Here is a 13,635-nt window from a genome sequence, read left to right on the forward strand (position 1 = left end):
CACTTCCTCTTTAGAGGCCCTGCCCATTTTATTGCTTCCTGTTGATCATGGCTAGAGAGTTAGTGAGGAATGATACCAAATTGGGGGGCACAGCTAAGACAGAAACAAAATTCAAAGGGACCTTGATAGGCTGGAGCTCAACAGGAAAAAATACAAAGTTCTACACCTAGGAAAAAGAAACCAAATGCACAGTTATAAGATGGCTCAGCAATATGACATGTGAGAAGGATTTTGGAATTGTCGTTGATCACATGCTGAATATGAGCCAACAGTGCAATGTGGCTGCAAAAAAGGCAAATGCTATTGCATTAACAGAAGTATTGTTTCCAAATCGCATGAAGTATTAGTTCCTGTCTATTCAGCACTGGTTAGGCCTCATCTTGAGTACTGCGTTGAGTTCTGGTCTTCGCACTTCAGACGGACAAACTGGAACCGGTTCAGAGGAGGGCAACAACGATGATCAGGGGACTGGAAACCAAGCCCTATCAGGAAGGACTGAAAGAACTGGGCATGTTTAGCCTGGAGAAGAGAAGACTGAAGGGAGATATGATAGCACTCTTCAAGCACATGAAAAGTTGCCACACAGAGGAGAGCGGGGATATCTCCTCGATCATCCCAGAGTGCAGGTCACGGAACAATGGGCTCAAGTTGCAGGAAGCCAGATTTCAACTGAACATCAGGAAAAACTTCCTGTTAGAGCCATACGACAATGGAACCAATTACCCAGAGAGGGAGTGGGCTCTCCGACACTGGAGGCATTCAAGAGGCAGCTGGACAGCCATCTGTTGGGAATGCTTTGATTTAAATTCCTGCATTGCACAGGGGGGTGGGTTTGATGGCCTTATAGGCCCCTTCCAACTCTACTATTCTGATTCTATGAATCGTCTGTTAATTGCCCCTTGAACAGCATATCTGAATTGCCCCAATGTCATTTTCCGTTCCTGCTGGATGCAGGGTGGTGGTGGTGGTAGAAGGCTTTAATTATTGTTTCCCTCTGTTATTTCTTTTAAATAATAAAAGCACTATTTTGGTATTTGTTTAAAAAAGAAAGTAAGAAGAACAGATAGTGAGAGAGTAGGCTCCTTCTGGGAGGAAGGGCAGGATATACATTTAATAAATAAATAATAAATAAATTAGTAAAGTCCGGATGTTGCTGCAAGCTCTTAATTGTCCTTCTCTTGGATGAGAGTGGGGGAGGGGAAGGGAAGCTTTAAGCACAGATCTAGAAATGAAGGAGTCTGCAGGATAACATGGCACTGTATTAAACTGCTGTGTGGAACCACGTTTAAAATTCTGCTTTCAGATAATTGCAGAAAAGCAGTTAGTGCTAAACAGCTCTTATGCAGACGTAACTAATGCTGTAGCGTGTTTTGGTCTGAATTGATAATATGCATTCCCGCAGCAACTTTCAAGCTTCTTAAGTCACAAGGAAACCTCTTTGCAGAGCTGGACTGAGGAACCAATGCACATTGCAGAGGATTCTGGGGAAAATGTTAAGGGTGCATCATCAATTCTTATGAGGCCGTTGTTGACCTGTAAGGCCTCCCCATAGTGATTACCCCCAGCCCATGAGTTGATGTCGTGCTCTAATGGCCAGGCTGAAAGTGGGTGGCTATTCCGCCAGAGGGCTGGAAACAGTTTGAAAGAGAGATTACTTGTCCACCCTAAATCCACTCTGAGAAACAGGTTTTGTATTTTTTAACGCCTCTTTAGTGAGAGTCAATAGTGGGATGAAAGAAAAGGCTACGTGTACACCAAGCAAACAATGCTCTGTGTAATACAACTTTCCACTTTTGTGATCCAGTGTCACCGTTCCCCCCTTGTGTCTGTTTGCTTGTCATGTTGCACAAGGGCCTTTCAAGAACTCTTACGGATCTGCTTATCGAGGAACTCTGGGGTCACCCGTGACAGTATTTTAGTGACGTGCTTAATTGGTAACTGAGGCCAGGAAGGGACTGGATGGGGGCAAATGAATTGAAGTGTAATTCAGACAGCTCAGAGATTCCCGATCAGTAGAGTAGCCAATCTCAGAATAGGGGTTCAACTAGTCTCCCCATGAAAACCCAGTTTTGCAGTCTGGGGGTATTCCTAGACCTGCCTCTGCTCATGGGATGCCCAGGGTGGGGGTGGGCCCGGTATCGCTGTTGCCTGTCTTAACCAGCTGTGCCCTTCGCTAGTGATGGATCCGCTCAGAGTGGCACTGGGCTGTCATTACACCAAGACTGAACTTCTAAAATGTGACGTTTGAAAAGTGTCCAGAAATGGACGCTTGGTTCAAGATGTGGCAAAGTCTTGACTGGAGCCCGTCTTTGGGAAGCACGACAGCTCCCTTTTGCCACAGATCCCAGGAAGCCCACAAGCAGTTTTCTGGGCCCAGTTCAAAGTAGGGTGGCCATGTATCCTCCTTTATAGAGGACAGTCCTCTATTTGAAGGCATCCTGTGTGTGCCCAGTTTTCAGATGAAGGACCCTGAGAAGGGAGAGTGGGAAGGGCCCATTAACTTGTTTGCAAATGGACTGCAGACTGAGCAGGCACACAGACCACTTGGCCACAGACTTCTCCCTCATGGTGAATTGCATTCTATTTCTGTTTCAATGATAGTATTTATTCCTAAATAGGGCATAAACTAGCACACACAAATTATCCCTCCAATATCCATGCTGCATTGAGATGGGATGCAGGAAGGAGACTTTCATAGCACTCTTCAAGTACATGAAAGGCTGTCACATAGAGGAGGGCCGGGATCTCTTCTCGATCGTCCCAGAGTGCAGGACACGGAACAATGGGCTCAAGTTGCAGGAAGCCAGATTTCGACTGGACATCAGGAAAAACATCCTAACTGTTAGAGCCATACGACAATGGAACCAATTACGTAGTGAGGGAGTGGGCTCTCCGACACTGGAGGCATTCAAGAGGCAGCTGGACAGCCATCTGTTGGGAATGCTTTGATTTGGATTCCTGCATTGAGCATGGGGTTGGACTTGATGGCCTTGTAGGCCCCTTCCAACTCTACTATTCCAAGATTCTATGATTCTCTGTGGTGGCACCTTAGCTCTGCACCTCTGCTTAGGTCCATCTCCTCTCCCCACCCCCGAAAGCCTTTTGCTATCTTGCAAAGGCCACTCTCTCTGGCTGGCAGTTGGCTGGTCGAGTTAATGATTTTAAGCAACTCTCCAGATATGAATTTGATGGCATTGCATTTTGCACACAACGCACAAACCCTGCTGTCTCTTATATCTTTTGCATAGTTTTATTTATTTATTTTAATAATAGTTTTAAAATTTGTTGTAAGCTGCCTGGGCAGCAGTTTTGTTTTTTTTTAAATAGAAAGGTGGGACCTCAACGTTTGAATGAATCAATACAGACAAAGAACTGCTGCGATCAAGAATAGAAAAGAGCCACCCTTTAAAAATATGCCTGCTTGGAGGGAGGGGTGGAGATGTGTTTGGTTTATCTGGCAGTTTGCATATCCTGCGAGTGTGCAGGATGGGGGGAGGGGAAAGGGCTGGCACATTCCAGATGGCAGAAGGTCACAGCCATCCCAAAGAGGACAAGGGACTCCTGCAACTTTAATAGCTGCAGGGCCAGCTGAAATTCCTTCTTCTTCTACCCAGCTGCCTCCACTCTGCCATGAAGCTCACTGGCTAACATTGGGCCAGGCACCGCCACTTAGCCTAGCCTACCTCACATGGTTGTTGTGAGGCAGTGGTAGTAGGGCAAGGCCAGAGCTGCAAAGGCGGTCTGTGGGAGCGTTGGCTCAGCTCCACCAGGCCATCCATGCAGCCCCGACCTCACCACTGCCCCCTCCTGGTTGGTAAGTGGCAGTGACACAGCTGTCAGGAGGCTAGTGACATGGCAGTCCCCCACTACCCCAGCCGCTCTTGTTGCATGCAGTTGGGATAGAAACGTCATGATAAATAAACAATCAAAACTACAAGAAGCCGGAATTCTTCTGCTATCTGGCCACCCCAGTCAAGAGTCCAGCAAGGGATCTGCAGAGCGCCTTAGTTTGGAAAGCCTGAACTCCACCAAAGTAGCTACAAATTAGCATTGGTGGCCTCTGAATGCTAGTTGCTGGAAGCCAAATGGTGGAAGGCTGTTAGGAGGAAGGGCAAAGCATCCGCTTTGCATGGAGAAAGACCTGGGTTCAATTCCCAGCATCTCCAGGCAGGGCTGGGAAAGACTTCTTGCAGAGCTGCTGCCACTCATTCCAGACAATATTGAGCTACATGGGACCCGTAGAAGGCAGACTCCCATGTTCCTTCCTGCTCTGCTTGTGGGCTTCCCAGGAGCATCATATTTCTCATGTTCTTCCTCATGACAACCCTGCCCCTCGCTTTTAAGAGCAGCTTGATGTGCAGACATTAGCAGATGATAACGCTGATTCCTGCTAAAAAGGTAAAGGTGTCCCCGCACTTCCCGGCACTTATAGTGCGAGTCGTTTCCGACTCTTAGGGTGTCGTCTTGCGATGTTTACTAGGCAGACCATATATATGGGGTGGGATTGCCAGTTCCTTCCCTGGCCTTTCTTTACCCCCCAGCATATGCCGGGTACTCATTTTACCGACCACGGATGAAGGCTGAGTGGACCTCGACCCCTTTTACCAGAGATTCGACTTCCTCCTTCCGTTGGAATCAAACTCCGGCCGTGAGCTAAATAATGGTAAATAATAAATCCAAGCTAGATTTAGAAAAGGAAGAGGTACCAGACAACATATTGCAAACATACGTTGGATAATGGAACGGACCAAGGAATTTCAAAAGAAAATCATCCTGTGCTTTATAGATTACAGCAAAGCCTTTGATTGTGTAGATCATGAAAAACTATGGAATGCCTTAAAAGAAATGGGGGTGCCACAGCATCTGATCGTCCTGATGCCCAGCCTATACTCTGGACAAGAGGCTACTGTAAGGACAGAATATGGAGAAACCGATTGGTACTCCATCGGAAAGTGTGAAACAGGGGTGTATTTTGCTGAAGCCTGGAGGTAAGGCACTAAGGAGAAGATGAGGAGCTGTGTCATTCAGAAAGCTTCCCCGCTGGATGGATGCAGGAAGGGGAATGATGTCACAGGAAGGATCTGTCAGACCACTGAGTGAGACAACTTGCCTCTTGCCTTTCCTAACAGTTAATGCTTTGTTTTTCACACACTAAAGCAGAGGTTTTAAATTGCCGTTGGGGACAGAAAGACCACCACTGCCCAAGAAGAAGCACCATGGGTAGGGTCCAAAAGAGCTGCATCACCATAATAACCTCTACCCCTATGGGTATGTGCCGACGGTCACCATTTTGCAGGAGGAATTCAAGTGCATATTGGCACATGTCAGAATGGGAAAAGCAAGCAGAGGTATTAAGAAACAGTTTGATTTCTACTGTATGCTAGCTGAGAGGCCAAGTTGTTTTCCTTTGAAATGGAAGCGTCTGATCACCTTAGGGATGGAGAAACTCTTCTTGCAGAGCATTGCTGTAACAAATCCTGTTGCCCGTCTGCCTCTCGGGAACTGCCGCCCCCGCTAACACCACCTCCTCTTTCTTGGCGGTGCCGATAATGATGATGTTATTTAATTTTTGTAAATTGTATTGCTTATTGTATTTTTATTGTCTTTTTATATTGTATTTTTATACCTGTGTTTATTTTTCTTTGTAAGCCGCCTTGAGGGCCTTTGGCTGAAAGGCGGGGTATAAATAAAATTTAATAATAATAATAATAATAATATTTTATCGCCCTATTTGTTTCATTATATGCAGAACATATCATATGGAAAGCGGGATTGGACCAAGACGAAGGAGGTGTGAAAATTGGAGGCAGAAATATCAATAATTTAAGATATGCAGATGATACCATACTACTAGCAGAAACCAGTAATGATTTGAAACGAATGCTGATGAAAGTTAAAGAGGAAACCACAAAAGCAGGACTACAGCTGAACGTCAAAAAGACTAAAGTAATGACACCAGAAGATTTATGCAACTTTACAGTTGACAATGAGGACATTGAACTTGTCAAGGATTATCCATATCTTGGCACAGTCTTTAGCCAAAATGGAGACAACAGTCAAGAAATCAGAAGAAGGCTAGGACTGGGGAGGGCAGCTGTGAGAGAACTAGAAAAGGTCCTCAAATGCAAAGATGTATCACTGAACACTAAAGTCAAGATCATTCAGACCATGGTATTCCTGATCTCTATGTATGGATGTGAAAGTTGGACAGTGAAAAAAGGGGATAAGAGAAAAATCAACTAATTTGGTGGTGGAGGAGAGCTTTGCACATACCGTGGACTTCAAAAAAGACAAATAATTGGGTGTTAGAACAAATTAAACCAGAACTATCACTAGCAGCTAAAATGATGAAATCGAGTTACCATACTTTAGATGCATAATGAGAAGACATGATTCACTAGAAAAGACAATAATGCTGGGGAAATCAGAAGGGAGTAGAAAAAGAGGAAGGCCAAACAAGAGATGGGTTGATTCCATAAAGGAAGCCACAGCTCTGAACTTACAAGATCTGAACAGGGTGGTTCATGACAGATGCTCTTGGAGGTCGCTGATTCATAGGGTTGCCACAAGTGGTGATTGACTTGAAGGCATACAACAACAATGCTCGTTCACCTGATTTCTGCACATCAAATTGCCTTAAGGCACAGGGGCAGGCCAGGCCACACTTATTTCTGCTCAGTTGGCAGCACTAGCTGTAGGCTCCTTCCTTCCTTCCTTCCTTCCTTCCTTTTTCTTTCTTAAAGCAATTGCTCTGGCCATCCATTGTGCCAAGTTATGAAAGAGAGAGAGAGAGGGAAAGAGAAGCACATGGCTGTGCAAATCTCAGGGTTTTGTGGATTTGTTTTTTGTTTTTCTCTTTTAAAAACCAATGCCTTCCTTTTAGTCTCCACAAAAAGAGAAGAAAAAACATTGAGGAACATTTTCAAAACAATCCCATAAAACAGGCCAATTTATTTAATGTCAACAATCAATGTTCACATTTGAAGAGGACAATCGTATTTTCTAAAACACAGCTATCTCACTTCTGAGTTAAAAAAAACACAAGTAAAAAAAAAAACATAACAACTCTCCTCTGGCAAATACAGAAAACACTGAGGTCCAGACTCAAAAGAAGGAAATAATTCTGAGCAAACCAAAACCTTCTGTCAAGTGACCAACCTCTCACTAACCTGGCTGGTTCCTTAGTTATACTTATAAGTTTATGCTTTTCATATGTTTTAGGCTAGAGTTGTTTTCCCAAAGAGCTGGTTTGATTTGTTTGTGTGGTTGTAAACTCATCTAACTTTTGCCTCTGGAAAGGACGTTCTTGTGTTTGTTCATTAGCTGTTTTTTTTAGAAGGGTAGACACAAAAACACTCTTAGCAGAAACCAGTAATGATTTGAAACAAATGCTGATGAAATTTCAAGAGGAAAGCACAAAAGCAGGACTACATCTGAATGTCAAGAAGACTAAAGTAATGACAACAGAAGAGTTATATCACTTTAAAGTTGACAACGAGGTCATTGAACTTGTCAAAGATTATCAATACCTTGGCACAGCCATTACCCAAAATGGAGACAATAGTCAAGAAATTAGAAGAAGGCTAGGACTGGGTAGGGCAGCTATAAGAGAACTAGAAAAGGTCCTCAAATGCAAAGATGTATCACTGAACAATAAAGTCAGGATCATTCAGGCCATGGTATTCCCGATCTCTATGTATGGATGTGGAAGTCGGACAGTGAAAAAAATGGATAAGAGAAAAATCAACTAATCTGAAATGTGGTGTTGGAGGAGAGTTTTGCACATACCACGGACCGTGAAAAAGACAAATAATTGGGGTGTTAGAACAAATTAAACCAGAACTATCGCTAGAAGTTAAAATGATAAAACTGAGGTTATCATATTTTGGGCACATAATGAGAAGACATGATTCACTAGGAAAGACAATAATGCTGGGAAAAACAGAAGGGAGTAGAAAAGGAGGAAGGCCAAACAAGAGATGGATTGATTCCATAAAGGAAGCCACAGACCTGAACTTACAAGATCTGAACAGGGCGGTTCACGACAGATGCTCTTGGAGGTTGCTGATTCATAAGGTCGCCATAAGTCGTAATTCGACTTGAAGGCACATAAGAAGACACAAAAGAAATCTGTGGGTTTGCCACAGGAGCCAAAGCCTCTCTCAAATTAATTCCAGCACTTTAAGACTGTCCGCACCTTTGGTTTGAGAATGAGTAGGTGTGTAAAGTGGGGTAGGGTTGAACTACATCTCCCATCATCCCTGACCAGCGGCCATGCTAGCTCAGGCTGATGGGCTCCAACAACACGTGGGGGGGCATAGGTTCCCCAACTGCGGCACAAATGTTCAGATGCCACCTTCTTCACCAAAGCATCCAGATGCTGAAACTGGGCACAGCATTGATCAAAACAGCGTGATGATGAGGGAAGCCTTCCCCAACCTGGTGCCCCACGGATGTTTTGGAATTCAAATTCCCTTCATCCCTGACAATTAGCCTTTCTTGCTGGGGCTGATGGAAGCCGCAGTTCAAAACATCTGGAGGGTACCAAGCTGGGAAAGGCTGGATTAGGAAATTAGATTCTGTGATACTGGCAGAATCTCTCTTTGGTTATCAGTGCTCCACCAGTTTCCACGAGCCTGAATGGCTGATCACTTCCAGCAGTCACCCAGCCATAGTTGATTATTGAATCGAAGCCTAACTGAATGCAGCTGGCCTTGAAAACCCAGGTGTGCTTGGATGTACACAAGCTCCATCACAGGGACAGGGAAACCTGTGGCCCTCTAGGTGTTCCCGGACTGCAGCTCCCATCATCCCTGGCCATTGGCCAAGCTGGCTGGGGCTTATGGGAGCTGAAGTCCAACCAAGAGTCCCTGCAAGTCTTTCACCAGTAACGTTCATTCTCCACCCCCAGGTTATTCTCCTCATCACGTGTTTTGTGTATCAACAAATATATTGCAGTGTAAAGATGGTGTCATGAGAGCTAGTTTTCTGTTGCATGCTGGGATTTCTTTGCATTATTCAGTGTGGCCTGCCACTTCCCTCCCCAGCCTTTCGACATTCCGGCTCAAGATTTGGTGACTGCCATAAGCTAGCTCGTTGGATGGGAGTTGGAATCCAACAGCATCTGGAGGGCCACTGGTCAGCTGTCCCTGGAACATGGAAGAGCATTGTTGAAAATATTAACTCCAGCAAAAGATACAACAATGTGCATTGTTACTGACAACTGAGGAAACTGAAAATAAACTGTAATTATGGTATCCACATGACCATCAGGGCACAAAAAGTTGGTTCCCAAGGCTGCAAATCTAACGGACATTCCAAAGGTGGGGGGGGAGTCAGTAATAACTTGACAATTTTCTAACTTGCCTCTAGTTTGTGCGTCCAGTGGCTGCTTCAGTCTGCCTCATGGTATGGCCAAGATGGTCAATAAAATAATGACAACCTTTCTTTTACGCTCATGGCATATGGCCTGTAACTTGGGCCCCAGACATTTGATGCTACCATTCAGGGGATGTCAGTGCAAACATTGCAAGTGCAGTTCTGGTAGCTGATAGTGCTTTGTAGGGGGCTATAACAAGGAACTGTAATACTTGCATGATTACAACGCAGCTCATCCTTTTTTTCCTGCCTGGTGCTTAATGGAAGCCTGTGTCGTTCTAAGCAATTATCACAATCGCCACCTTTGCTAGCACATCTGTAAGTCGATAATGACAGCAACACATTCCAGTTTTGGGGATGTCTGACAGGGAATGCTAGACAATCCTTGTCTTGGCATTGGCTCTAAGTGTGCCTGGAGGTCAGACCTGCAAAAAGTTGCCAAACCACCTCAGGTATTAGCTCAGAGTGTGAATTTTCCAGCATGCAATGCTACTTAATTTCTTATACTATGAATTATTATCAAATCGCACATCTAAAACCTCAGGCAGTTCCTGCTGCTCTGGAACGATGTGCTTATGGCACATAGTGACACTTAAATTGTTGAGTTAACCATCTTGTCTCTAAAAAAGAAAGCACCTGATTTCAACCAGCCAGAAGCTGAACTCTGAACAGCTTCAAGATCACCAACAGAAGCTTGGCCAATAATGAGCTGCAATCCTGTGCATGCTACCTGAAAGTAAGCCCCATGGAACACAATGGGGCTTACTTGTGAGCAGACGAACACAGGATTACAGATGGTACTTGCTCTCTCGCTCGCTCGCTCTCACGCACACACACACACACACACAGAGTCAATCACTCTATGTAGCATTATATATTAGTCAAAATAACATACACAAATGCATGCTGTTAGGAGAAAGGGCTTCCTAAATGTGTACATTAGTCAAAACCGCAGACAAAATTTGTTTATTTAGAGAAATTTGCACTAAAACACGGAAGAATTTTCACAAGGATTAAAAAAAATCCGCAAATTGCTGCAGAAATGTGGAGAACTGAATTTAAGATTGGAAAAATGAGAACAGAGTGACCCGAAATAGACAAATCCTTCCATCCCTACTTGTAAGTGGTATATAGTCAAAGGGTCATCATTGCTTTTTTTGGGAGGGGGCAATTTTGCAGTGAGGAAAGCTGCACTCTGGTACCCCCCTAAATTATGCAAACTGAATATAATTGGATTTTTTCTTTCATTTGTTTATTTCAATTTATGAGCTGCCTGATAAAAATATGTTGCATTGTGTATTTTGCATTGTTTTTACTATTGTGAATAATTCACCCTGATTTTGCAAGTCACAGAGAAAGGCAAGGAACTTTGCAAGGCACTGGAAGCTCTCCCCAGTTCCAATGGAGGCCTTATTCAGATACCTTCCTGGTTTCTGAGATTTCTGCAAGCATTGCTTCCACGTTTCCAAGAATATCTTCATAGCCATAAGGGCTAGAAACTTGCTTAAAGAGAAAAGCTGAGACTCCCAGGAAGCTGAATTCCAACACCACCATATGCTGTGCTCCCACAGGACTACAGCACACACAGAGTGCTCACTATCATCAATTGTTAAACGGAGATTGAAACATTACAAAAACCTGCAAAAACTTATTCAACCGATTTAAGCAGAGACAATAGTGGGGCAAAAGAAATTAGTGGGCAAACCTCTGTTATTCTACCTTCAGCTCCACAAAGCTACTAGAACCACATAGCTGCTAGTGCTTCATGGATTACAAGTGTAGCATCCTACGTGTTAAATACATATAAAATAATTTATTTATTATTTGATTTATATCCTGCCCTTCCTCCCAGCAGGAGCCCAGGGTGGTTAGTAATTCATACTAACACTCTTTTTCATTATCTGAGTCCAACAGAAGTAACACAGCCACAGCAGGGAGACCTGAATCCAGCACTGGCTGGTGGCTCCATGTCAGTGGAATCCACTCCAAGTTTTAGTCTGAACTTTCAAAGAGTTGTCCAAGGTGCAGCTTTAGTCCTTGGAAGTTTGGACTAAAACCAGGAGCAGATTCCACTGCTCCACTGACAAGGAGCTACCAGCCACCACTGCCCGAGACAGCCTTTAAGAGACATATATTGATTCTGTCACCCTTCAACTCCATTTCAAGTTCGCATTTAGCCTTTCAAGAGGAATTCATTACAAAGCAAATGTCCTCAGTTGTACAGAATTATATCTACATTCAAAGCTGGACTTTTCCCAAGACCTCCCCCCTTTACTCCTTTAACAAATGCCAGTAGAGAAAATAAATTTCCTGACCCTAGATACACTGGGAAAGTTGGTTGCAAAGTGTGAAAATCTGTGTGTGGGGGGGGTTCTGAAGTAACTTGATTTACTGTGCACATCAGCCAAAGATCGACCCCCCCCCTGCAAATATAGGCATTTCAAAGTCAAGAGAATATGGATGGATTCAGACAGAGGTTAGAAATCTTAACAAAGAAATATAATTGGAACTCAATTATGAATTGTGACAATCAAAAACAAAGATCTCAGATCGAAAACAACTCCCCCCCAACATCTACGTAAAAAGAAAGAATAAACCTGTACAAAACAGTTCATTTCTTTAGCATAACACAGTAGATATGTATAGCAATTAACAATACAATTAACATTTGAATAAGGTTATCTTGGCAGGCGGAGAATTTGGAGACATATGGGGAAAGCTTTGGAAAAATGCAGAGCTTGGAAAAGTTACTTTTTTTGAACTACAACTCCCATCAGCCCCAGCCACCATGGCCACTGGATTGGGCTGATGGGAGTTGTAGTTCAAAAAAGTAACTTTTCCAAGCTCTGGAAAATGGAACAGCAGCAAAATTTTAAAATCTTTATACATACAGTTCAAACACCTATGTGGAAAATAATCAACTAGGAAATCTTAATTGGTTTTTTAAAAAAATAATTATGCATTTCACACAGGTTCAATGAGAATTATGCTGTTTTATGTACACAGGACACTTTTAGTTCATTCTGCGCAGATAACATACTAACCTACCGGTAAAATCTGTCTATGGCTGGTCCCTGTGACACCTTTGCCACTGATAGCCATAGAGAGTTGGCATTTCATCCCATTGTGCTGTATGGCTCCCATCTTCGAACTTTGAAAACAGAAACCATTTGGAAAGTGTCCTGGCAAGCTATGAAACACCAGATGGCTGTGGCCTTTACCTTGTCACAACATTTTATTTTATGCAAGTGTTTGAGGATGGGGAGGCAGAAGAACAGCACATTTCTGTTGCTTCAGTGTAGAGAACATAAAAGGTATGCATGTGTGTGAGAGAGCTACATCTGCACTGTGTTCTGTGGGAATGTGTCAAGCGATGCTAATTCTCCACTGCTTTGCTCCAGGAGTCATTATGGTACCTGGAAAAACACTTTCTCATACAAATCATCTTACAGTGCCGTAACATAGTTTGGAGGGAAGTCCCCATCAAAGACAAGAAACTTGATGCTTTGGGGCAGAGCTTCCAGCATGGTCACTGGATTGGGCTGATGGGAGTTGGGGGTTGCTCAGAGCCAAGTGAGGCAGTAATGCTAAATGTACCACTAGTCATCAAATATATCTATCTATATGTAGCTTTTTTGGGTGGGTGGGGGATTTTTGTTGGGACAATCGCACGCAGGGAGGGATGTAACCCTTTCAGCCGCAACAAAAATCCACCCTGCCCCAAGATGCTATTAACCGCCAAAGCAAAGCCTTCACTTGTGCAAATGGAAGCTTCTCTCCTAGAGCTAACAGCACCTTTGGGGAGGGATGATTGTTGTTGGAACTGTGGAAGGGTTAGGGTTAAATCTCCCATGCCTCCATGCTACAGCACAAACAAAACTGCTCCCTCCCCCCACTGGTGTGATTGCGAGGGGGGTGTTTAGCATCTTGTCTAGTTTTCCCCTTGGTTCACTCTGGGAAGATCTTACGGAGACACGAGAGGTTTGGGAGCTTACTCCAAAGGTCCCAGGCTATGGTGTGAAGGTGCATGAGGCCACCACCAAGCAGGTCTGGGTATGGTCAGTGCCTGGAGGGGAGACCACCTGGGCATCACATGTATGGCGCCTTGGGTTCTATGATGAAACAAAGGCAGGGTATCAATGAAATAACAAATAAATAAATAATAAGCATAATCTATGGAAGGTGAAGGGCCAAGAGGAAGATGAATGGTCCCGTGGATCGATGGCAAGGGTTGAACATCCCAAAAGATGGGACTCT

General features: G+C 44.0%; 1 protein-coding gene across 1 annotated transcript in view; it reads right to left on the minus strand.

The window, feature by feature from the left end:
• Positions 1-10,370: 10,370 nt before the first annotated feature.
• The window catches only part of SLC16A2 (solute carrier family 16 member 2), a 173,872-nt gene continuing 170,607 nt past the window's right edge, over positions 10,371-13,635 (minus strand). The window contains exon 6 of the mRNA XM_061599109.1: positions 10,371-13,633. Coding sequence (XP_061455093.1) covers positions 13,515-13,633 — 119 coding nt within the window. The 3' untranslated portion in view covers positions 10,371-13,514. The remainder of the gene's footprint in view (positions 13,634-13,635) is intronic.

Source organism: Rhineura floridana, chromosome 16 (genome assembly GCF_030035675.1).
Source record: "Rhineura floridana isolate rRhiFlo1 chromosome 16, rRhiFlo1.hap2, whole genome shotgun sequence".
NCBI classification, from domain to species: Eukaryota; Metazoa; Chordata; class Lepidosauria; order Squamata; family Rhineuridae; genus Rhineura; species Rhineura floridana.